The 25470-nt window shown below is 38.2% G+C and overlaps 1 protein-coding gene across 3 annotated transcripts in view; it reads right to left on the bottom strand.

The window, feature by feature from the left end:
- The window catches only part of LOC124611079 (cation-independent mannose-6-phosphate receptor), a 619359-nt gene that overhangs the window by 508554 nt on the left and 85335 nt on the right, over window positions 1–25470 (bottom strand). For all 3 annotated transcript variants that reach the window (XM_047140214.1, XM_047140213.1, XM_047140215.1), the window contains exons 6-7: window positions 24466–24622; window positions 234–344 (exon numbers count right to left, since the gene is read on the bottom strand). In XM_047140214.1, the coding sequence (XP_046996170.1) occupies window positions 234–344; window positions 24466–24622 (268 nt within the window). The remainder of the gene's footprint in view (window positions 1–233; window positions 345–24465; window positions 24623–25470) is intronic.

Here is a 25470-nt window from a genome sequence, read left to right as displayed (position 1 = left end):
TTGCCAAATAACAACAATCTGAAACAAAATAAAATATAAGGACATCACTTTGTGACTGCCCCTTGTGCTCCAACCAGCTGAGTAAATATGATAATCCTCTGGCACTAAATTCAAGTGAATTTTGCAACATTTAAACAGCAGTAACTGCACTGGTCAACAACCACTCCCACACTAAACTAAAACTTTCTGTAAAGGTCTAATTAGGTTATCTGTCCATTACTATTTGTACTTACCAGAATAACTTATCTGCAACATACCATTTGTAACTTCAGGTCCTTTTATTACCATGCCTAGATTTATGGCTGTCCCAGCATCAGTAGTCTGGCATACTCCCACAGGTCCATCTAATTTTTTCGCATTCAGCCATGGTCAATGAGAAAATGCAAACAAACAATATCAGTGAACTCCAGAGGTAATAGACACAGATACATCTGCAGTAACAGTTTTATGAAATTCATGAACTATGTGGTCTTATGTAGTGACTAAAAAATTGTATTACATTCAAAATAAATCGCAAATTTGATTATGCGCTTTCTTATCAATAATTTGCAACTGGCACAAATATCTTTGTAGTAATAAAATTTCCAAAGGTTCTACAACTTAACTGAAAAAAAGAGGTTGGTAGGAGGGAAAAACTGACATGCATAATCGTCAGTGAGTTATAGAATGATTTTTTCCCACTCTGCAACAAAGGTGTGCAGGTATGAAACTGTCTGACAGATGAACTCTGTTTCGGATTGAGAATTACTGCCTGCAGAATGTCAGAGTTCAAGTCTGTGTCTTCGTTCGGTACATAGTTTTTATTTGTCAGAGAGCTTCATAAACTATTATTAAATTTAATTACATTACACAACAGATAAAAATTTGAACAGACATTATGTATAGTCTTTTCCCAAGCACAATCTTATCAGAGCCAGTCAAATGAAAACCCCACTGTAATGGAACCATGGAATTGTTCCATTCAAAAGTAATCACCACTTATGGATGAGACAATCAATTCCTGTTTCGTGGAACAGGGTTGGCTGCTGATGGATCCACAACCGCACCCACTCTTGGACTTGCTCCACCAAATGAAAGCGACATCCACACATATCTTTTCACATTACCTAGGTGTGAAAAATACATGGCAAAAAAATCAAGTTGTATGGAGAATGCTGCAGTGTTTCTCAATCAAGTCACATTTTCGCAAGTTCTTCAATGCGCAGCAACATGTACACTGCATTTTTCATATTATGAAAGTATAAATACGAATTCCACCAAACACAGCACATTAGTTTCGGCAGCTTTGAAAATGAGATAGCAATGAATTTTTGACAGCCAGTCACAGCTCACATCACATGATCTCACCAGCCAATGACAGCCGATATTTCAAGAACAAGACGTGATGCAGTCAGTCAATAGCAACATCACTGTTAAGCACCGTGAACACACAAATAGGAAAAGGTAATGGTTTCAATTAGTATACATAGGGTCTAAGGAAAAGGTAATGGTTTCAATTAGTATACATAGGGTCTAGCTACAAGAAAAGCTAAGCTTTCACATATAATATTGAGTCCTTTTTGCACGTGTTACCCTTTAAGACATATCAAACACAAATGTGCCAGTAAAAGTATAAATAATGATGTAAATGTCTGGTCTTATGGATCAGAAATTGTGCTAAGTGGCTGCTCCTTAAACTGTTAAGTTTCCAATGAGTGTCACATGCTATGTGATTTAAGAAATTCATTGAACATTCTGACATGGAACATAGCTCATCTTGCAAAAAAGGAAATTTACTTCAAAAGTAATATTTTCCTGCCACCTGTTAGGAATTAAACAGTTGCGATGTCATGCTCATTTAAATCAGTTAGTTGTTAAAAGTATTGCACAGCCTTTGTCCTAAAGCCTTTGAAAAATTTGGCTGTCGGCAAACTTTTGTCTTTTGTGTGGGCACTGTGTTTTGCTGTTGTAAATGGAACATTTTCTTTGTAAGTTAAGTTTTATATAAAAAAAAAAACAACAACAACAAAAAACACACACACACACACACACACACACACACACACACACACACGTGTGGGTGGGGGTGGCACGCGCTTACATACATCCATGTATGTTATCTATTTCTGATGAAGGACTAGTTGGCCGAAAGCTCACTTTCTGAGAGTCTTTTTGTTGTGCCTAGCTGCAGTTCAGCATCTACATTAAATGGTGAGTAGCGACTATTCTTTTCAAAGTATTGTTAAGTTTTACTTTGGTGATTTCTCTCATTTATGTTTTATCGCTGAAATACTATTCTGTAGTAGCATATGGAAGCAAAATTCTTTATTAGAGTATAAATTCTTACCAGCCAAAACTACAAAAACTTAACTGAAACTAGAACACGACAAATTCCCGGAGTTCTGAAAATTCCAACCTTTTTTTGGTTTACGCCATAATGAAAAAATTCCTGGTTATTTCCCGGATTGCCCGGGGCATATACACCCTCATCCTCACACACACACACACACACACACACACACACAGAAACCAGTCTACTGGAGGGTAGCAAAAGTGATCCACAAAACCACTGTCTTAATTATCTCGAACAAATGACCTCCTCAATACCAATCAGCATGGATACCGAGAACATCAATCATGTGAAAACCAACTTACACTTTTTGACTTACTGAGAGCTTTAGATCAAGGCAACCAGCTTTAGATCAAGGCTGATTGCCTTGATCCGAAGATAGATTTCCGTATTTCAACTTGATTGCTGCAGTATTTTTTTACTTCCGAAAAGCATCTGACTCAGTACCACATTTACACTTATTGTCAAAAGTTTGATTATATGCAGTGTCAAGTGAAATATGTGGCCGGATTGAGGACTTTTTGGTTGGAAGGACACAGCACATTACCTTGGATAGAGTGTCATCATTAGATGTTGAAGTAAATTCGGGAGTACCCTAGGGAAGTGTGTTGGAACCCTTCCTGTACATGTTGTATATTAACGACCTTGCAGACAATATTAATAGTATATCAGGCTTTTTGCAAATGATGCAGTTATCAACAATGAAGTACTGAAAGAAGCTGCATAAATACTCAGTCAAACCTTGATAAGAATTCAAAGTGGTGCAAAGATTTGCAACTTGCTTATGTAAAACTGTGCACTTCACAAAACACACACACACACACACACACACACACACACACACACACACACACACAAAACAATAAGAATATAGCATCCCTTGACTATAATATCAATGAGTCACTGTTGGACTCAGTCAACTCATATAAATACCTGAGTGTAACAATCTGTAGTGACATGAAATGGAATGGTCACATAGGCTCAGTCGTGTGTAAACTAGGTGGTAGACTTCAGTTTATTGGTAGAATATTGGTGAACTGCAATCAGTATACAAAGGAGATAGCTTACACATCACTCGTGTGACCCATCCTAGAGTATTGTGCAAGTGTGTGGGACCCGTACCAAATAGGACAAATGGGACAGCAAATTTATACACAGAAGGGAAGCACGAATGGTCAAAGGTTTGTTTAATCCATAGGAGAGCATCACAGAGATACTGAAGGAACTGAACTGGAAGACTCTCTATGATAGATGTAAATTATCCCAAGAAAGTCTATTGACGAAGTTTCAAGAACTGGTTTTACTTGGTGGCTCTACAAATATACTACAATCCCCCACATATCACTAACACTGAACAATGAGAATAGAATTAGAATAATTACTGCATGCACAGAGGCTTCTGAACAATTATACATGAACGGAACAAGAAGAAACCCTAAAAACAGGTACAATGGGATGCATCCACCGCCATATACCTCATGGCAGTTTGCAGTATATATAAGCAGAGGTAGAAAGCAATTATGAAATAATTATAACATTGATGAGAATAGTGTGTGTGGGGGGGAGGGGGGGTGGAGGGGTGGGGGTGGGGGGGGGTGATAGGGGGAGCAGGAGAGGCAGGAGGCACAGCTTAAATTGCGGCAGCTGAATATTTCTGAAAAGCCCAATTACAAATTTCACTGCTGTGCACCACACAATTCATGGGTTACTTGGCTGAATACACATTCCACCAAGCACTTTAACTTTTCTACAGAAAAGCCAGTTAAGTGTGAAATTGCATCATTACTGCATAATTGGTAATCTATGAAAGAACTCAAATAAATGTAAAAAACTAACCTTGAAGCTTGGTCTTTTTAGCTTGTGTTATGCTGATATATCATAAACAAATACACAAAGTGCCAGTAAAATTTTAAATCCAGAATGAGATTTTCACTCTGCAGTGGAGTGTGCGCTGATATGAAACTTCCTGGCAGATTAAAACTGTGTGCCCGACCGAGACTCGAACTCGGGACCTTTGCCTTTCGCGGGCAAGTGCTCTACCAAAGTTTGGAAGGTAGGAGACGAGGTACTGGCAGAAGTAAAGCTGTGAGTACCGGGCGTGAGTCGTTCTTCGGTAGCTCAGATGGTAGAGCACTTGCCCGCGAAAGGCAAAGGTCCCGAGTTCGAGTCTCGGTCGGGCACACAGTTTTAATCTGCCAGGAAGTTCCAAAATTTTAAATAATGGCACAAATGTCTGGTCTTCTGGGGCCAAAATTTTTCTAAATGCTTGGTCCTCAAAGTGTGAAATGTTAAATAAGAGTCAAATGCTCTGTGATGCAAGAAATTCATTACACATTCTCACACGTAACACAACTCATCTAGTGTAAAAGGAAATATACTTTGAAAGTAATGCTTCTCAAACCACCATTCCCAAAATTTTCCCGTGGCCTGTTAAAAATGTCAACAGTTGCAATGTCACACTTATTAAAACCAGTCTGCTGTTACTATATTTTATATAGTCTTTGGCTTAAATCCTCTGACACATTTGAAAACTTGTGTGTGGACTATGTTTAGGTGCTATAAATAAAACATATCCTTTGCAACAAAGTTTTATTTTGGTACTATTCTCAAGTTTATGTTTTATTGCTGCAGTATTACCCTGCAGTAGCAGTATTACAGTAGTAGGTCTTACGAGTGAAAATTACAAAATTCTAACTGAAAACCAAACAATGAAAATTCTTGGAATTCTAAAAAATTCCCAGGGTTTTCCCAGATGAAAAAATTCCCTTGTTTTTGCCACATTTCCTGGTTCTTCCTGGGCATATACACCCAGCTGAAACTGACTGCAGAAGGTTCCTACAGCATGCCAACACACATTTTGCCCAACACCCATGAAGGTAAGATAAGAGATATTAGAGGTCACATGGAGGCAGACAGACACTCGTTTTTCCCTTGCTGTATTTTTGAATGGGACATGAAAGGAAATGACTAGTAGAAGTACAAGGTACCCTCTATCAGGCATTATACAGTGGCTTGCGGATTATGTATGTATGTATGTGTATGTATGTACGTATGTATGTATGCATGCAGGTCAGAGAAAAAAGGAACATCTTGTAAAAGACTATTTACTTGCTTTAATATTTTCTCAGTTTATGCAGTGTATATGGTAGAGACCATTATGCTAGTGAAAAATAGACACTAAGGTCACCAATAGGATCATGCAGATTCACAATCATGATACAAGGCATGAAACAGACTTTCACATGGTTAACAGAACATTAATGTTAGCAGTGAAAAGTTCATGTCAAGCTGATTTTTCATAATTTTCTTCCAAATGATCTCAAGATGTAGTAAGGAAATAAATTTACCAAGTGACTTAAGCAGTGGCTTATCCATAAATGCTCATGAAATTTGGATTTAAAATAAATAATAATGTAAGCAACAATGCTGTCCTAGAAATAATTATAATAGTAAATTACATAAGATCCTACTATTCATAAAGGAATTAATTACTGTCCTACAGCTTGCATTAGATAATTGAACAACATTGGATGAAAACTGTCTGTGTACACAAATAATGCTGTAATTTGTACTTTGTTGATATCGGCAAAGTATGTAAAATTACATATTACAAGCAGAAAATAAATCTGATATGTCTTGTAAGCTACATTTCCAATTAAGTAATTGGAGCCAAACTAGCTTCAAACCTGCAGGTTTCAAACATTTTTTTCTATAATCAAAAAGTTACAAGCCTTGCAACATAGGAAAGTGCAGCATTAGTGAATGAAAAAGTTTCAATTTTTTGGTAAACATGTACAACTTCCTATTAGAAGTCTTGCTATGTCACTGATAATTTATTTTTATTCTATGACAATTGGAAAGATTTACAGACATGTTTGATTAGAATTGCAGACAATAAAAAATGAAAAAAAAGATACCTCTTTTGTGCAAATGGTGAATAATCTCTCTGACAGGCCATGTGAATATGTTTTGGATCACGCAAAAAAAATAAGAAAAGATTTCCTAATGCTTCAACATTAAAAAGGACAACATGCCTTCATGTTTTGCCACTCACCAACATGGTGGATCAAAAAAGATCAATCCAACATCAACCAGTGAGAGTAGTAATGTTGGCAACTAACAGCGAAAAGGAGTTTGCCACCATCTGGCAAAGCTCAGCAATAACAATAACCATAGCAGCAGCAATAATAGCTGTTCCAGTACGTTGATGCACATAGCACTTTTTTTCTGGTCAGTCTCTCTCACATTGTTGATAGGTGCAAGTTCAGTGATAGAAATGGGGATTATGTATTAATGCTGGCAGTATAAGTTTGCAGACACAATAGAGAAAACCTTGTAATAAGCTGTATTTCTTTACAAAGGTTCATAAAAAAATTAAAGAAACAAGACCCACAGAAAAAAGTCACAATTTAACTTCAATAACAATCTTAGGCTTACACTGAGATAGAAAGCTGCTCCCAGCAGTCACAGGTGTTGAAAATATTATTAGACTGTCAGTAATAGCCACATTGCAAATCAGGGAGCATTTGCTGGAAGTCCCTAAATCTCAACATATTTAGCAGAACAGGAAGCCATCCATAACTGTTTATCAAATACTGAAATGGGTATAACCAAAAAAATTCAGGCAGTTTGCTATGATATGACAGCAAGCAACACAAATCAATTACATGTCAAAGACGGATTTGGGGACGGGGGGAATAAGATTAATAATAATAATAATAATAATAATAATAATAACCTGTCGTGAATCTCTTGCCATCATCATCATATTTTTGGATTAGTTAGTTATGATTTACATATATTGAAGCAATGAAGTGCCTCATGCTGTCCACTCTACTTACTCATCAATGAGATGATTACAGACAGCTTCTGGAGTTAACAGAAGGCTTTCATAAGAACAAGATATAATTTCACCTCCAGAAGCTGTAAATCATACAAGGCAGATGATAAGAACAGTTTTAATATCTTTTTCAACATCCATTTCAGTTATCTAATCGGGAGAAGAGCTTTTAAGAGTATGAATTTTTCTTGCTCAAATATACGCATGAGCCTAGCTTCTGTCATCAGAATGAATTAAAGCATCTCATCCCGATTTCCTATTCACAGATAAATTATTGAAACATTGATCTGAAAATCAGTAAGGTAGGTGCAAACAATGTTTCCATCCAAGTCTGATACTTTTGATCCTGGAATTGTGGCTTCATTCTCATTTGATCTGAAGGCAAATGCAGGTGAAGGAGAAGGAGAAGTATAGGAAGATGAAATAAAATCAACTGAACATGCACAATGTGTGTCAAAGAGGTCTTTCTACCTTTATGAAAACTGAGTTATTGTCCTTTGCAACTACTAGTAAAAACACATTCCTCAGGCAATTTTCTATAACCACCACCTTCTCGACAAATATCATTTAACAGAGAAGAATGACTTTTGTTACAAAAACGAAACTGAAATAAAAGATTGGCAAACGATCTCTCTTACACAAGACGAGGGCATTGCTAACTAAACCATAATCTTTCATGTTTTCCATTTTCTATGTATTTGCTTCAGAATGTTTTGTACATGTTAGTTACTTAGTAAGTTACAAATTAAATAAATCATCCAAACAATTCATTTATCAAAATAATGTGGAATAAGTCAGTTTCACGTATCTGATACACAATTAGTGTTGACAGGAACACACACATTATTTCTTAGTCTTACGTAACTACCAAGTGGTTTGGTGGCCTTGATGTGATCCCATGAATTTATTTAATAAAACAGAAATGGTAGAGAAGCAGAAGAGTATATTACTTTAGAATAAAAGTAATTGATTGCACTATTTTCCAACTTCAAGGCTTTTGCCCAGTCTCCTCACAAGTTTTTGATTAAGCAGGAATTTTTCACTGCAAGCAACAAAATTTTACCTTTAGGAAAATTACTTTTAGTTAATGGCTGCCCAGAGGATACATGTACAACATACATATAAACATTTTGTTTTGAAGTTCAGTGTTTATACTTCTGAATACTGTTACTTTAAATAATAATAATATGCTTTTAGGCATCTATCTTCATGAGAAAAATGTATGCTAGCTGGAATGTATGAAAACACAAACTATGACAAGCTACCAGATCAGTAGTTGATGGAGGTCATGCAAAGCCTCACAACCTAGTTATTAAGATTTCAATAAAATAACCCACAAATGTGCTGAAACATGTTTGTGCAAACAAAGTACCTTAAGAAGAATTTTGCAGCTTGCATATACAAGTGGAACCCACTGTCACAATCTGTTCCGGAAACACAGGTGCTGTTGCAGCATCCAAAAAGACATGCTTAGTTTACATCTTCTAAAATGTAAAACAGGCACCTACGAAAAGGTATGTATAATGTACAGACCACACTGACAAAGCCAGAAATCTTTTGTGGTACAAAGAATAAGACTGCCAGTGATGAGGCTATTAGAGTTGAGAACACAAGCCCAGAATGGACAAGATTGGAGGCTGAATTAGATGACTCCTACTAAAAGTAACCATACAGCCGTAAATTTTAAGCAACTAAGAAACCACAGCAATTAAGGAACAGCAGAAAACCTACATCTGAATAGCTCCATACTGAAAATGTCTGTTATTCAATTATTTCTTACTCCATCGATCCAACTGTGACAAACTCACAAGGATATAGAGTGTGTCAGTAAACAATCTATATGTATAGAATTAAAGCGAAAATAACTATGAATATTTACATGAGTACGGTACCCACATCATTGTCCAAACTTACACTATGGTATATCACACTCAAAATTTCTGGTCCATAGATCTATTAGGTTTTTTCATTGTTGCTAAAAACTCTTCCAAACTGTAAAATGACCAATCCGGTAGAAATTGCTTCAAATGCTTCCCAAAAGAGGAATCTTTGTCAAATTTGCTTTTAATATCTGAAGGGAGAGCATTAAAAGCTTTTGCACCAGGTAACTGTACAACACCCTTTTGCACCATAGCCAGGTTTATACAATCACCATGTAAATCGTGCTTTCTCCTAGTATCATATCCACGGTATTCACTATTTCTTTTATAAAACCCAATATTTTTGTTGATGAAACACATAAAGGAAAATACGTACTGGGAAGTAATAGTCAACATTTACCCAGCCGACAGGATTATACTGTGGAAATGAAAAAGTAAATGGTCAAGTATCAACCTCAGAAAGCAGGAAAATAGCTCACATGCTGAAAGTAAGACTGCAGAATAGGAAAATTATGAAGGCTAAGCTGGAGTTCAAGAATACACAAAACAGTTCTCCATGGTGTACGCTACACTTGCACAATGTGAATAATACAACATCTTACAGAGCTCCTCCAAATTCTCCTACACCCGTGCAATTCTCATATGCACTTCCCAGTATGTCTATTGCTTATGAATTTTGTTTCAAGGTCAAAAATGGGTTTCTATTACACAACCACAATACAACACAGCAAAGTAATTTCCATGTAAATCTTTCCTCCTTGGCTATAACTAAAGAAAGGCTTCTGCATTCTGTGCAGATGTGTTAAAGAAGCTGCCATTTGTTGAAATTCAAGAACTGAAGATTCTTCTTGTGGTGCATGCTGGGACGTCCCCTGCATATTTTGGCCATTGCAATTACATGTATTTATTGCTGGTTAGGTACGGCCCCTGCCTCACCCAGGAGGTTGTTTGCAAACAGAAGAGGCAAGGTACTGTGTACACTCAAGCCTTCAGCAGCCGTCACAGCATCTGGAGCAACAGCCTATCCGCTATGTGGCGTACAAGTCACAAAAACACAGCACAGCAGTCAGGGGCACTGATTTACGTCCAAGCAGTCATATTCTCACATGATACTGCGCACTGTGTCCTTCTGTAGGTGGCTACTTAGGTCGGTGCTGCAACCCTTGAAGACCAGTTATGTCCCGAACTTTGAGTGATCAACAGCAGCCACCTCAAGTCTGCACTACGGGTCTCTGCTACAGGCCCTGCCTGCCGCTGTCTGCCAAGGTGTCATCCCACTATGAGCCACGTCCAGCACTGCACTTCCATCCCAAGGGCACCATTTTGCAGTATTCGTTGTGACTGGCCACAAACTCATCATCTTGTGGGACCGTGTCGATATGGCACCTTGCTGCTCACCAGATGACCGCCTATGAGCTCTCAGCCATGAAGGACTTTGACATTAGCAACTGACTGCCTAAAAGCTCCTAGTCTTGTAGGACCGTGTCGTCACAGCACTGCTGCTCATCAGCAGACTGGCTACATGTTTGCAGCCTCATTGGACTGTGTCATCATTGATCTTCCCTGCTCAAGACAATGCTGTTCTCAAGTTGCGTGAACATTATTCTCAGAAGTTGTATTTAGTTTGGTTCTTATAATAAACAGTTGTTAGTTTGAAGAGTGAACTTCACTACAACCAGTTACCGTATTTACTCGAATCTAAGCCGTACTTTATTTCTGGTTTTTGTAATTAAAAAAAAACCGCCTGCGGCTTAGAATCGAGTGCAATGCACACAGAAGTTCTGAAAAATGTTGGTAGGTGCCGCCACAACTAACTTCTGCCGTCGAATATATGTAGCGCTACATAGGCATGCTTTGTAGGCACAAAGATAAATACTGGCGCCAAAACCTCTGCATCAGTAAATAAATTTTTAAAAAACGGTAGAAGACGAGCTTTTTTTTCTCCGCCGGAGTTTCAACTACTGCATTTCCATACATTATCCAACGAAGTAAATACAAATTCCGTATTGTTCATCTTCGAATGTAGCAGAATTTCAATGTACTCCGTAAATTTGACTGCCAAGACTGTTTGGGATGTTAGTCAATATGGCCAACTCTATGTTCTGAATTTTTTCCTACCTGTGAGAAGAGATGGTTGGTAATAGGAACCTGTTGAAATGTGAATCACATGCAGTATTCTCTTCACCATAAGAATAATACGAATATAAACATTTTGCCATGTATTCTTTCGTGTTTGCTGCTATCTCATTTAAATCCCATCTGCCTAATAAACTACGAAACTAGGGTGAGACAACAGCAAACGCGGAAGAATATACGTATCATGTCATGTTTATATACGTATTATTCTTATGCCTAATAGTGATACAGTCAGAAATGAAGCACGGCAATTGACTAGATTTTTAAATCTAAGATGACTAATTTCTGTGCAGAATTTGATGTACTAAAGAAGCGGCCGCAAAGGTTCTCAAATGGAGAAAAATTTTCACCTAACTCTCGTTCAGAACATGTTCTATATACGCAGTCTATTATTTGGTTCTTGTTGATCATTGTCAAAGAAAGCAGCAGTGTGAGTAACAACAAATAGCAGTCTCTTGCCATTGTTTCGCTAATGAGACGATTCCTCCCTCTTTTTTTTTAATTGTAAGCGGCGGTAGCATGCACAAAAGCAAGCCATGCTGCGAGCGGCGACAGGCCGTAAACACGCACTATCAGAATGCGGCAAACAATGCATGACACAGTACAGTAATGCATTTTCAGTTTAGAGTGATATAAACACCTATATCAAAGCAAACGGCACTTATCAGATCAAAGCAAAATAAGCAATCGATTCAAACCAGACGAAGCACGTGAAAAAGGAAGGGTACCCGTATAAACACGGACGGAGCGCCTGATGCACAGCAATGGCTACCTGGTAAAGTTTAACTGCTAAGTTTACGACTCGAACCAAACTACTGTAGTAGTATCGTCATTCATTCGACCTAAATTGTCTCTCATATTACAATGGACCAACTTTGTTTCGATTTGGAGGTGCGGCTCAAAACTTTTCTCTCCCCTTGAACTTCAATTCTCAAATTTCAGGTGCGGCTTAGATTCGGGAAATTTTTTTTCCCTTTATTTCGAGTCTCATTTTTCAGGTGCGGCTTAGATTTGAGTAAATACGGTACACTATTCGGTAAATAACATTACATTGGCAAAGAGTCTGATTCTCATGTGTTCATGTGTGTTAGTGCCTACAGGACTGTTGTCTTCTCTTCTTGACATTGGTCACGAGGTAATAGGTTTAGTGTTTTGATCTTCAAGCCTGTTCTGGTGTTTCAATGAGTATTAGTTCATTTCTTGAGCAGGGTATGTTTTCAAGTTCGTTAGTGTGGTTTTTCAACTCAGTGTATTTTTACTTGTGTATTAGGTCATTCTGTGGGGGTAACACTTTCTTGCTTTTTGTGTTGTTACAGTCTGCATCCCCCCCCATGAACCATGGACCTTGCTGTTCGTGGGGAGGCTTGCGTGCCTCAACGATACAGATAGCTGTACCGTAGGTGCAACCACAACGGAGGGGTATCTGTTGAGAGGCCAGACAAACGTGTGGTTCCTGAAGAGGGGCAGCCGCCTTTTCAGTAGTTGCAGGGGCAACAGTCTGGATGATTGACTGCTCTGGCCTTGTAACATTAACCAAAATGGCCTTGCTGTTCTGGTACTGGTACTGGTGCTGAAAGCAAGGGGAAACTACAGCCATAATTTTTCCCGAGGGCATGCAGCTTTACTGTCTGATTAAATGACGATGGCGTCCTCTTGCGTAAAATATTCCGGAGGTAAAATAGTCCTCCATTCGGATCTCCGGGCGGGGACTACTCAGGAGGACGTCGTTATCAGGAGAAAGAAAATTGGCGTTCTACGGATCGGAGCGTGGAATGTCAGATCCCTTAATCGGGCAGGTAGGTTAGAAAATTTAAAAAGGGAAATGGATAGGTTAAAGTTAGATATAGTGGGAATTAGTGAAGTTCGGTGGCAGGAGGAACAAGACGTCTGGTCAGGTGAATACAGGGTTATAAGTACAAAATCAAATAGGGTTAATGAAGGAGTGGGTTTAATAATGAATAAAAAAATAGGTGTACGGGTAAGCTACTACAAACAGCATAGTGAACGCATTATTGTGGCCATGATAGACACGAAGCCCACACCTACTACAGTAGTAAAAGTTTATATGCCAACTAGCTCTGCAGATAACGAAGAAATTGATGAAATGTATGATGAGATAAAAGAAATTATTCAGGTAGTGAAGGGAGACGAAAATTTAATAGTCATGGGTGACTGGAATTCATCAGTAGGAAAAGGGAGAGAAGGAAACATAGTAGGTGAATATGGATTGGGGCTAAAAAATGAAAGAGAAAGCCGCCTGGTAGAATTCTGCGCAGAGCATAACTTAAACATAGCTAATACTTGGTCTAAGAATCATAACAGAAGGTTGTATACATGGAAGAACCCTGGAGATACTAAAAGGTATCAGATAGATTATATAATGGTAAGACAGAGATTTAGGAACCAGGTTTTAAATTGTAAGACATTTCCAGGGGCAGATGTGGACTCTGACCACAATCTATTGGTTATGACCTGTAGATTAAAACTGAAGAAACTGCAAAAAGGTGGGAATTTAAGGAGATGGGACCGGGATAAACTGAAAGAACCAGAGGTTGTACAGAGTTTCAGGGAGAGCATAAGGGAACAATTGACAGGAATGGGGGAAAGAAATACAGTATAAGGAGAATGGGTAGCTTTGAGAGATGAAGTAGTGAAGGCAGCGGAGGATCAAGTAGGTATAAAGACGAGGGCTAGTAGAAATCCTTGGGTAACAGAAGAAATATTGAATTTAATTGATGAAAGGAGAAAATATAAAAATGCAGTAAATGAAGCAGGCAAAAAGGAATACAAACGTCTCAAAAATGAGATCAACAGGAAGTGCAAAATGGCTAAGCAGGGATGGCTAGAGGACAAATGTAAGGATGTAGAGGCTTATCTCACTAGGGGTAAGATAGATACTGCCTAGAGGAGAATTTAAGAGACCTTTGGAGAAAAGAGAACCACTTGTATGAATATCAAGAGCTCAGATGGAAACCCAGTACTAAGCAAAGAAGGGGAAGCAGAAAGGTGGAAGGAGTATATAGAGGGTCTATACAAGGGTGATGTACTTGAGGACAATATTATGGAAATGGAAGAGGATGTAGATGAAGATGAAATGGGAGATACGATACTGCGTGAAGAGTTTGACAGAGCACTGAAAGACCCGAGTCGAAACAAGGCCTCGGGAGTAGACAACATTCCATTAGAACTACTGACGGCCTTGGGAGAGCCAGTCCTGACAAAACTCTACCATCTGGTGAGCAAGATGTATGACACAGGCAAAATACCCTCAGACTTCAAGAAGAATATAATAATTCCTATCCCAAAGAGAGCAGGTGCTGACAGATGTGAAAATTACCGAACTATCAGTTTAATAAGTCACAGCTGCAAAATACTAATGCGAATTCTTTACAGACGAATGGAAAAACTGGTAGAAGCCGTCCTCGGGGAAGATCAGTTTGGATTCCGTAGAAATATTGGAACACGTGAGGCAATACTGACCCTACGACTTATCTTAGAAGCTAGATTAAGGAAAGGCAAACCTACGTTTCTAGCATTTGTAGACTTAGAGAAAGCTTTTGACAATGTTGACTGGAACACTCTCTTTCAAATTCTAAAGGTGGCAGGGGTAAAATACAGGGAGCGAAAGGCTATTTACAATTTGTATAGAAACCAGATGGCAGTTATAAGAGTCGAGGGACGTGAAAGGGAAGCAGTGGTTGGGAAGGGAGTAAGACAGGGTTGTAGCCGCTCCCCGATGTTATTCAATCTGTATATTGAGCAAGCAGTGAAGGAAACAAAAGAAAAATTCGGAATAGGTATTAAAATCCATGGAGAAGAAATAAAAACTTTGAGGTTCGCCGATGACATTGTAATTCTGTCAGAGACAGCAAAGGATTTGGAAGAGCAGTTGAACATTTGGACAGTGTCTTGAAAGGAGGGTATAAGATGAACATCAACAAAAGCAAAACGAGGATAATGGAATGTAGTCGAATTAAGTTGGGTGATGCTGAGGGAATTGGATTAGGAAATGCCACACTTAAAGTAGTAAAGGAGTTTTGCTATTTGGGGAACAAAATAACTGATGATGGTCGAAGTAGAGAGGATATAAAATGTAGACTGGCAATGGCAAGGAAAGCGTTTCTGAAGAAGAGAAATTTGTTAACATCGAGTATTGATTTAAGTGTCAGGAAGCCGTTTCTGAAAGTATTTGTATGGGGTGTAGCCATGTATGGAAGTGAAACATGGACGATAAATAGCTTAGACAAGAAGAGAATAGAAGCTTTTGAAATGTGGTGCTACAGAAGAATGCTGAAGATTAGATGGGTAGTTCACATTACTAATGAGGAGGTATTGAATAGAATTGGGGAGAAGAGGAGCTTGTGGCACAACTTGACTAGACGAAGCGATCGGTTGGTAGGACATGTTCTGAGACATCGAGGGATCACCAATTTAGTATTGGAGGGCAGCGTGGAGGGTAAAAATCGTAGAGGGAGACCAAGAGATGAATACACTAAACAGATTCAGAAGGATGTAGGTTGCAGTAGGTACTGGGAGATGAAGAAGCTTGCACAGGATAGAGTAGCATGGAGAGCTGCATCAAACCAATCTCAGGACTGAAGACCACAACAACAATAACACACAGTCTGCATGTAATAGTATTCATCGTATTCTGCGATTCCTACAAGGCAAGTTTCTCGTTATATGCATGCTTTTGAAATGAAATAAGTTTCTTAGCAGTTGTCTCTTATGCCTAGTCCAGGTGCTGTGTTTTATAAGTGTGAATTCTCTTAACTGATGCTGTTGGTCCTAGTTGTTTGAAGTAATTAAAAATTCAAGTTTCAGTTAACTGGCAGCGTATTTTTGCTTGAGGTTCAAACATCATTTTGTCTTTTCAAGTTTGTTCCATCATCAGAGCTGTCTTTGTCCCCAGTCATTCACACACACTGCATGCAAATTCAGTCCCTGTTGCAGGGTGTAATTCAGCTCACTCAGGTTTCGACTTCTACAGCCACATCTCGGCATGCCGCTACCGCAACTGCGGCAAATTTTCAGATGCATGACGCTCAGAAAGAGGACTGGGACCTGTACTACCAACAGTTGGAGTTTCATTTTATGGCCTATGGCATACAAGTTATACAATGCCGCACTCATTTTCTTGCCAGTGTAGGTGCAGAAATTTCTTGTTTGTGTTGTCAGTTCTTTGTGGACTCTAGTACTTAGTGGAACGGTTATACGAGTATTTTTGGTGCGATAGTCACCTCCGGCCGAACAGTTTGTGGCATTTTTTCTTTCTTAATGTTGGGCAATCTTCCCCAATATTCAAGCGCACTTGGTCCTGAACAGCATCCAGACTGGGCACCCAGAATTTTTGTGTGTAGCAAGTTGCGCCACCTTCAGTCAGGTTGTTTGCAATGTTGTTGTTTAGCAGTTGTGTAGTACAGCACTCTATATTTTGTATCAGGGTGTCTACGTGGACAAGGAAAAAAAATTCCCGGATTTTTCTCGGATTTCCCAGTTAAAAACATAATTTATCTCGGATAAAATTATGTATAAAGCGGGTGAAAATACATCCGTGTTAAGCAACAGTATACTTTCCCTCGGAGCTGTAAAACCTTTCAGTCCTTTGAATAGTGAGATGTCCCAGCGCTTTAGGAAACAGGAAAAATAATGCGTTTGGAAAGATAATTGATGCGAGGCACTATGGACAGAGCTTTACTTTCATATTGCGAAAGTATATACACAAATTCCACAAGTTACAGCATGGTAGCTACCGAAGGTCTAAAATGGAGATTGCGTTGAGTGATGCACTTTTGTCAGCCAGTCTTAGCTCACGTCACATGATCTCGCCAGCGAATGACGGCAGTTATTCAGAGCTCGTGATCTCGCTAGCGAATGATGGCAATTATTCAGAGCACGGGGCCTACGAGAAAGACAGGCCGCGGCGCGTACGTTACGAAGATAGGCCGAGCTCGCTCATCTCAGCAAAGTGTGTTTCTACACCGGCTAACTCATAACTAAATGTGTATGCACGAACGAGAATTGCATTGTCTATTGGAATGCACTATTATTAGTCCTACAATAATAGGAAGTCTATAGGCCTAGTAACAGGCTCTAATTTGGCAATTAAAATCATGCCAAAGTGATTATCAGTTGCTTAAGGCACCACATCTTCCATGAAAGGAGAACTGTTCCGAAGAAGAGACTAAATGCTATAAATGAGCGGTTATACCATTTCTATCAAGAATTGATTTTAAATTTTGTTGTACGAACAGTAATCAGTAAGAGTTCATAATAACGGATTCCAGTACAAGATGCAATTCTCATTAGTATGCAACACACCTGGTTGCGAGTTAACAGATTTAGAAACGCATTTTACCCACTACATTAAGGGAACGAGCGAGCTCAGGCTGTCCTTCGTGACATACACGCCGTGGCCTGTCTTTCTCATGGGCCTTGTTCAGTGCTTATGCACTATGGACAGGGCTTATTTTCATATTGCGAAAGTATATACACAAATTCCACAAGTTACAGCATGGTAGCTACCGAAGGTCTAAAATAGAGATTGCATGTTATGTACTCAAACAGTAGCAGCATCATTGTTAAGTAGCACGTCCATACAAACACAAAAGGTTAATGGGTTAAAGTAATGTAAGTACACAATATCTTCACAAAAAGCATTAACAATGTTTTGCTGTTTTTTCTCGGAGGGCATGGTCAGGCAGGATCCTAAGAATGCTTCGGAAACTAAACTGCTGTATTTGATGTATTTCATACATATACTTTCGTATTATGCAAACATGCAGTTCAAATGCCGATGCAAATCAAAGATCTTTCCAAAACGCATTGTTTTTTGCTGGATTTCATTTCCTAAAGTGCTCGGAAGTATAAAACCCCTAACCTTTCCATAAACTGTTTTGCAATAACACAATTTATTTAGTTTTTATTTTGTGATCATGGCTGCAGCGATTTAGGAGAACCTTTACATAGTGAAGTTTGTACTTAGCTGTGGTAGGGGCCATGTTTTATCGAAGAGTGATGCAACAGCTTTTACATTGTTTTCATTGGAAACTCCGAATATACTGTACAACATTTAACCACCCACTGACATAAGGCTGCGAGCACTCACAGCAAGGTCTAGGGATCTTTGAGAGCATTCTGTGTTCTGCCTGACTGGGCAGCAATCGATCACACGAAAGACAAGTCATCGCTTTCAGCAGCTAACATTGTTACATGCCTGCTCAAAATCCCAACACCGTGAAACGCCTTAATAATACAGCCGCTGTTAGCGTGATTAAATACAAGTAAAACAATTGCTGTTTATATATCCAATGCCAAAAAATATAACTTGGTAGTATATGTAAAGAGAGAAAGAAAAAAAAACATCGAGACAGTATTACAGGAAAATAATAACTGGTAGACAAGTGGTAAACAAAAACATTATGTAAGTTGGTCAATAATTAAAGAAGAAAAGTCTGGAGCAAGAGTCTTGAAATACAAGTTTATTGAGCAGAGTAGCATGTTCCTCAGATGATCATAGACTACCATGTAGCTAGCACGTTTCAGGTTGTTTTTGTGCTCTATCTTTGCAATAAACATTTGCAAATACAGAAGCAGTTACTAGAGTGCACTCCGCAACATCTAAGTTCTACAGCCATCGGATCACGCAAAAGTTCAAGGGCAAACGTTCCGATTCCATGGTCCAAATATACAGAACTACTCCAGAATGGAAATCCTTAAATAGGTTTTACAAGGCATGTACAAACGGAATTATCATCCAGCGTGTTTCCTTTACTGCGGACTTGATTAGCAGAAAAATATGGAGAGAGGGCTTGCAAATACGTCAAACAACAGCAAGAAAATATAACATGAAGACAACAATAACAGCTGAACAGCATTTATTACGTTTCTAGTTACGGAGGGATACAAAAAAAGCGACATTATCGATATACTGGATGTCAAGTAAAACCATATTTTAAAATTAAGTGGGTAAATAATTCCTCTAGAAGTAAATCAGCATGTACGCTGGTACAGAATCTAGATTTTTAATTAAAATTGATAAGGAATAAACTAGAACGAAAAGGTGGCAAAGCCTTCAGAACTTTGGTCAATGAGCACGGTGGCCTTAATATCTTTCGTCTTTATAATTGAGATGGTGTACTGTACATGTAAAATTAGCTAGAAACTTGCAACAGATTACTGGAGTAAGACTGGTTAATATGTCTTGTCATTCATGGTTTCTTAAAGGGTCAACAAACGCAGCGCTACTAATAATATCATAATTAACGCTGATCGTTGCTTGGCAGAGACAGTGCTGTCACACTTGCCTCGCTCGCTTTTTAGATCTCACAGTCTATGAGTAGTCAGTGTGCTCGGCTCACCTGTTGAATTCAGTTCTGCGCACGTGCAGGGCAAAGTTTTATAAACTGACAAGGTAGGCTCATTATGTCATATTTCATTATGCGTAATAACGAGGTGTAGCCTTATTTACATCCATCGTTCCTCTTTCTCCAATAAAGGTTGCCCACCAACAGTCACTACGACTGCGCCATGTCGATTTTTGCTAAACTCTCATTCAGAACATCATCTATCATACGCATTCTATTATTTGGTTCTTGTTGATCATTATCAAAGAAAGCAGCAGTGTAAGTAATAACAAATAGCAGTCTCTTGCAATTGTTTCGCTAATGAGACGATTCCTCTCTTTTTTTTTAAATTGTGAGCGGCGGTAGTGTGCACAAAGGCGAGCCATGCCGCAAGCAGCGACAGGTTGTAAACACACATTATCAGAATGCGACAAAGAATACATGACACAGTACAGTAATGCATTTCCAGCTTAGAGTGACGAAAACACCTATAACAAAGAAAACGGCGCTTATCAGATCAAAGAAAAATAAGCAATCAGTTCAAACCACACGAAGCACATGAAAAAGGAAGGGTACCCGTATAAATACGGACGGAGCGCCTGACGCATAGCAATGGCTATCTGGTAAAGCTTAACTGCTAAGTTTACGACACGAACCAAACTACTGTAGCTGTATCGTCATTCATTCGACCTAAATTGTGTCTCATATTACAATGGACCAACTTTGTTTCGATTTGGAGGTGCGACCTAAAACTTTACTCTCCCCTTGAATTTCGAGTCTCAAATTTCAGGTGCGGATTAGATTCGGGAAAATTTTTTTTCCTTGATTTCGAGACTCATTTTTCAGGTGCGGCTTAGATTCGAGTGCGGCTTAGATTCGTGTAAATACAGTAATACTTTGGTTCAGTAACTTCATGAGCCTTTCGCTTATCTTTTGAAAGTTATTACACAATTTTTGTGTGCTTTTGTTATTCTTGTGTATCAGATGTCACGGGTCCTACACCCCATGCTCAGTAATCTTGTTCATTGCAACCTGCATTGTTATTCACTTGTTCATGTCATGTCTGAGGTACTTTGCAGGTATAACATTTGGTTCTGTTCAATACTTGTAGGATGCAAAGTTGTGTTAAAGTGATTAACCATATGTTGATCACTTCTCAGGCACACATTTACATACTAGCTGAATGTACTGTTGTTTTGTTTCAGTTGTTTGGATGGCTATGTTGTGCCTCCTGCCTTATGTGTGGCACTTCTTTGAGATTGTTGCAACACATCTTTTTTATTGGGTAAGGATGTAGTGTATGCAGGACTGCTTCCTGCTTATTTCGGCCACCACAATTACACGCATGTTGTACAGTCAAGCTACCAGCAGCTGCCACGGTATTCGAGGGCAATACCTTATCACTAACTTGTCATGCAAGTCAAACTAGTGTTGCCAGACATCCAATATTTTCCAGGACATCCTGTATAATTTTAAATGTCCCATCAAGACAGGCACTGTCCCATATTTCAAACTTGTTCAATTATTATTGTGAAATCTTTCGCACTAAATCTGGCAGCACATATTATCTATGCATACATCACAAGAGGATACAACTAGCTCGGCTACCAGTCTATGATAATGCCGGGGTGGGTGATAGAGAGGAGGGCCACATTCAGCAATCTCTTGCATGGTGCCACACATCTGTTTCCCTCTGTCTGTCTGTCTGTTTTACATTCTTCTACTTGTTTATTATCATCGAACTTTCTTTCCACAATTTTGTGTTTAACATCTTCGTTTGTTTGCTAATTCATTTAAAAGCCATGTCAACATGTGTTAACAATACTGGAAGGATGTTTTAATTCCATTCTTGATTGTTATTCTAGTTTAAAACTTCATTCATAGTTTTGCGAGAACTGAGTGTCGAACGAGTTACGCTTGTGAATTATTTCTAAAACTAAAGACAAAATGAGTTATTTAAATGACAGTGACACAGATAATTTGTCTAGAACAGGTGCAATACCTTCTAAGAAAGCCAAAAAGCTTACTAATTATAATTTGAACTGGGAAAATAGTTATTTTTGGTTAGGACAAGCAAAAGAAAATTTGTACAAGGCATACTGTGATTTGTACATTAAACATTTCTCGAGTGCTCATGGAGGCTTTCCTGATGTAAAACAACATGCATCTACTAAATCTCACAATACTGTCGTTAGCAAAAGAGTATCGAGTACCTTATTTAAACATTTCTCGAAGCCTAAACCACCTGCCTTGGAGGCAGACAAGATTACTGCTATAGAACTCGCATCTGTTTATCATAAGGTAAAGCATTCTCTTAGTTACAATAGTATGGATTCTTCACACAAATTACTGCCATATACCTGCAGTGACTAAAAAATTGCTCAAAGTTTTAGAGTATTGGCCAAAGACTGTGTTAAAAATATTTTAAAGACCATCCAAGGAAAAAAAAAATCCATACTCTTCTATAGCAACAGATGCAAGCAATTAAAAACAGTAGAAAAATGTTTCCAATTTGCTAACACTACTTTGATTAGAGTACTGGGGTTGTAAACCATCTAATAGAATTTGTAGAATGTAATGATGAAAGCGTGTATCAAGTTTCGAAGATAGGATGGATTGTCTTTAAATAAAGTTTCGGTACTCGCGCTGACAACACTAATGTAAACTTCAGCAGAAACCATTACATTTTTACATTTATTTTAGCTGAAAATGATAAAACTGTCAAAAGCTGGTTGCTCCATCCATATTCTCCACAATGCTATAAAATTCAGTACTGATAAACTGGGAGCGCATGCATTAAGTCCGATACTGAAAATATGGAGTCACTTCAGTAGATCTGTGAAACAAAGAGCATACTTGCAACTTCAATTTGAAGCAAATGAGATGCAATGGGAAGAAATAAAACACAAGATTTTTATCTCTTTGTCCTGCTGTCAAAAGAGTATTAAGAATATGGCCTGCGCTAAGACCTCATTTTCTGGACCACAATGAGTGTCCTCATTTATTAATAAACAGAAGCACATTTGAACAAGAAGAAGAAAAGAAAAAAAATCTTTGTTGTATTTGTTGTTTCTGCATAACGTAATGTTTTCGGAAGAAATAACAATCCCAGAGTCTCTGTCAGTTATCGAGACATATGCCGAAATGCACAGGATTCACGAAAAGAATAAAAGACAACTTTTACAGAAGTAAGGCAAGAAAAATAATGGGTGAACTAAGCACTAATGCAAAAGAATCTATTTGGAATGATTTTCTACAGTTATACACCAATTTTGTAGGATATCTGTTACCACAAGATGATTTCTCAGAAAAAAAACATCATTTCCAATACGCTGTTTTTAAACTTTAAATCACCAATAAATTATGAACATTTTCAAGAAATTGTGGAACTTTTAAGGATCAATCAACACAGAATCCTTATTCGAAAAATTTCAAACAATTAAAAGAAGCCTGGACATGGTACTGTCTTTTGATGACAGAAATATGTGTGTGATTGAGAAATGGAAGAAAATCATGGAAGATTTTCCAAGAATGAAATCCCTAACATTTTTCACGTCTTAAGGTTCATCTTTAGCATCCCTACTGCCAACTGCTTTTTTGAAATAGTTTTTTTCACAAATGGCGTTAAAAGGGACTGACGTACAAAATAAATGTACCTCAAATTTGATGAAAAAGTGAATTAATGACTATTTTTAACTATGATTGTAACTGCATTGATTTTTTTAAATATGTAAATTCAAACAAAAGCAAATTAAGTTACATTCATCATTAAATATAATGAAGACCAGTAAATCACAAGAAATAATTTATTTTTCATTTGTCCTGGGTAAAAAAATGAAATGCTGTTTTTCCCCCCCCAAGTGAACATTTGCCCCTTAAAGGGAGGCAGCAGAGGAGTCTGCAACACTAGTACACATGGTCACGTGCTCATGTGATACTGTGCATGTATCCTCCTGCAGGTGGCTATTGAGGTCAGCACTCCGCCCCTCAGTGGGCAGTTACATCCCAAGCTCCAAACGATTGACAGACGCTTTGAGTCTGCACAACGAATCACACCTGCCACTGCCCACCAAGATGTCACCACGCCCTCACCGTAAGCCATGTCCAGCATAGCATTTCCACCAGCTCCTCTCAAGGGCTCTACTTTGTAGTATTTGTCTCTTGGGACACCAGTTGACTGCCTACAAGCAACTAGTCTTGTATGAGTGTGTTGTTACCATCTGACAGGCTGCAAGTTCCCAGTCCTGTAGGACCGTGTCATCACAGCACTTGCTGCTCATCAGGAGAATGGCTTGAGTTTACAGCCTCATGGGACTGTGTTGTCATTCATCTTCCCTTCCCCTCAAAACATTGGTGTTCTCAAGATGAGGAGACATTGTTCTTGGAAGTTGTATTTCATTTGGTTCTTGTAATAAATATTTGTTATTTCAAAGAATGTATTTCATCACATACAGCCACATCACTTGATAATGGCTATTACACTCATTAGCTGTGTGACAAGTAGCAGTATACATTATACACAGTCCTCTGTTCTTCTGTACACAGGTAAAATGTTGTATGGAATGTCAATATGATTATAGTAGTAATTTTCTTTTAATTTTAGGAGGATAAAATACCTAAGCTAGAGGCACAGTATTTTCAAATGACTCCTTGTGCAAATGAATCTAAATCATGAAAGGTAACTCTTTTTTTTTTAACTGGACCAGTATTTGTAGTTTGATTTATAGGCTTTTTATTTACACGGTATCGATAACGCATTCATATTGTACTTACTGTATTATATTTTCCAGTATTATATCCATGCCATTCAAAGAATGTTGTTAATCTCCACAATGAAGTGCGTATGGCAGAAATTACATATACATTACAAAACTATCCAATTTTACACGGGGAATTGAAATGGAAAGAAATGAATAATAAGGAAGAAAATATTACCTTTAAAATTGCACATCCGTACAGGATTGAGAGATTTGCAGACATTTATGAAAAATGTTGAATTCATTCTTCCGTGGACTTCTGCACGAACTTCCCAATTTCCAATCTCTCTTCTTAAATTACTGAGATCAAATTTGTTTGCTTGATCATCATAAACCTAAAAACATATATGTTAAATATTAACAATAAGCTAACGAATACGTCTCATAAGAAATGTATACTATGATGTAGAATGAGGACAATAGACGCATTCCAGTTATATATATATATGGGGTGGAGTTCTTGGCACCAGAATCTTAAATACCCACAGTAATAAAGAATGAGAGTGGTTAAAATGATCAAAATTTGTACAAAAATAAGTACAACATTTTTCCCTAAAAACACACACACACACACACACACACACACACACACACACACACACACACACACAGAGAGAGAGAGAGAGAGAGAGAGAGAGAGAGAGAGAGAGAGAGAGAGATGTGATTATGTCAGTTCATACAATTTATGATGAAAGTGGAAGTTAAAAGAGACAAAGATTAAAATGCTACAGCAAATTCAAGCGACTTTCTTTCTGAACACCACATTACAAAAGAGAGAGAGAGCTATATATATCTGCTATAATACAAAGTGCAAATGGCTGCAGGCAAAAACAATAGTAGTCCAAAAAGATGCAACAACACTGAGACATTGCACCACAGACATATAGAAAATTATGTTACATTATTGGTTGAGATACACACGCAAAGCAGATGCAACCAGCCCACTGCAACTGCCAGGGATCTTCTTTCTCTAGCTCCACTACATTCACACCACAATATACTAAAACCACTAAGCTCTGAGTTTTATGTTGTGACAGTACTCAAAATTTTAAAAGGCATGGCACACATTTTTTGTCAACAGCTGAAATATACAGAATAGGCTTCCTCCTGAATCTGCTTTGGCCCTGTAAAATTGTCTGTTAAGATGTTGTGTACTGAAATGCTTCTATCACAAACACAACAC

Source organism: Schistocerca americana, chromosome 1 (assembly GCF_021461395.2).
Source record: "Schistocerca americana isolate TAMUIC-IGC-003095 chromosome 1, iqSchAmer2.1, whole genome shotgun sequence".
Taxonomy (NCBI): domain Eukaryota; kingdom Metazoa; phylum Arthropoda; class Insecta; order Orthoptera; family Acrididae; genus Schistocerca; species Schistocerca americana.
The sequence above is the reverse complement of the archived record's forward strand: the minus strand, read 5'-3'. Positions and strand labels throughout refer to the sequence as shown.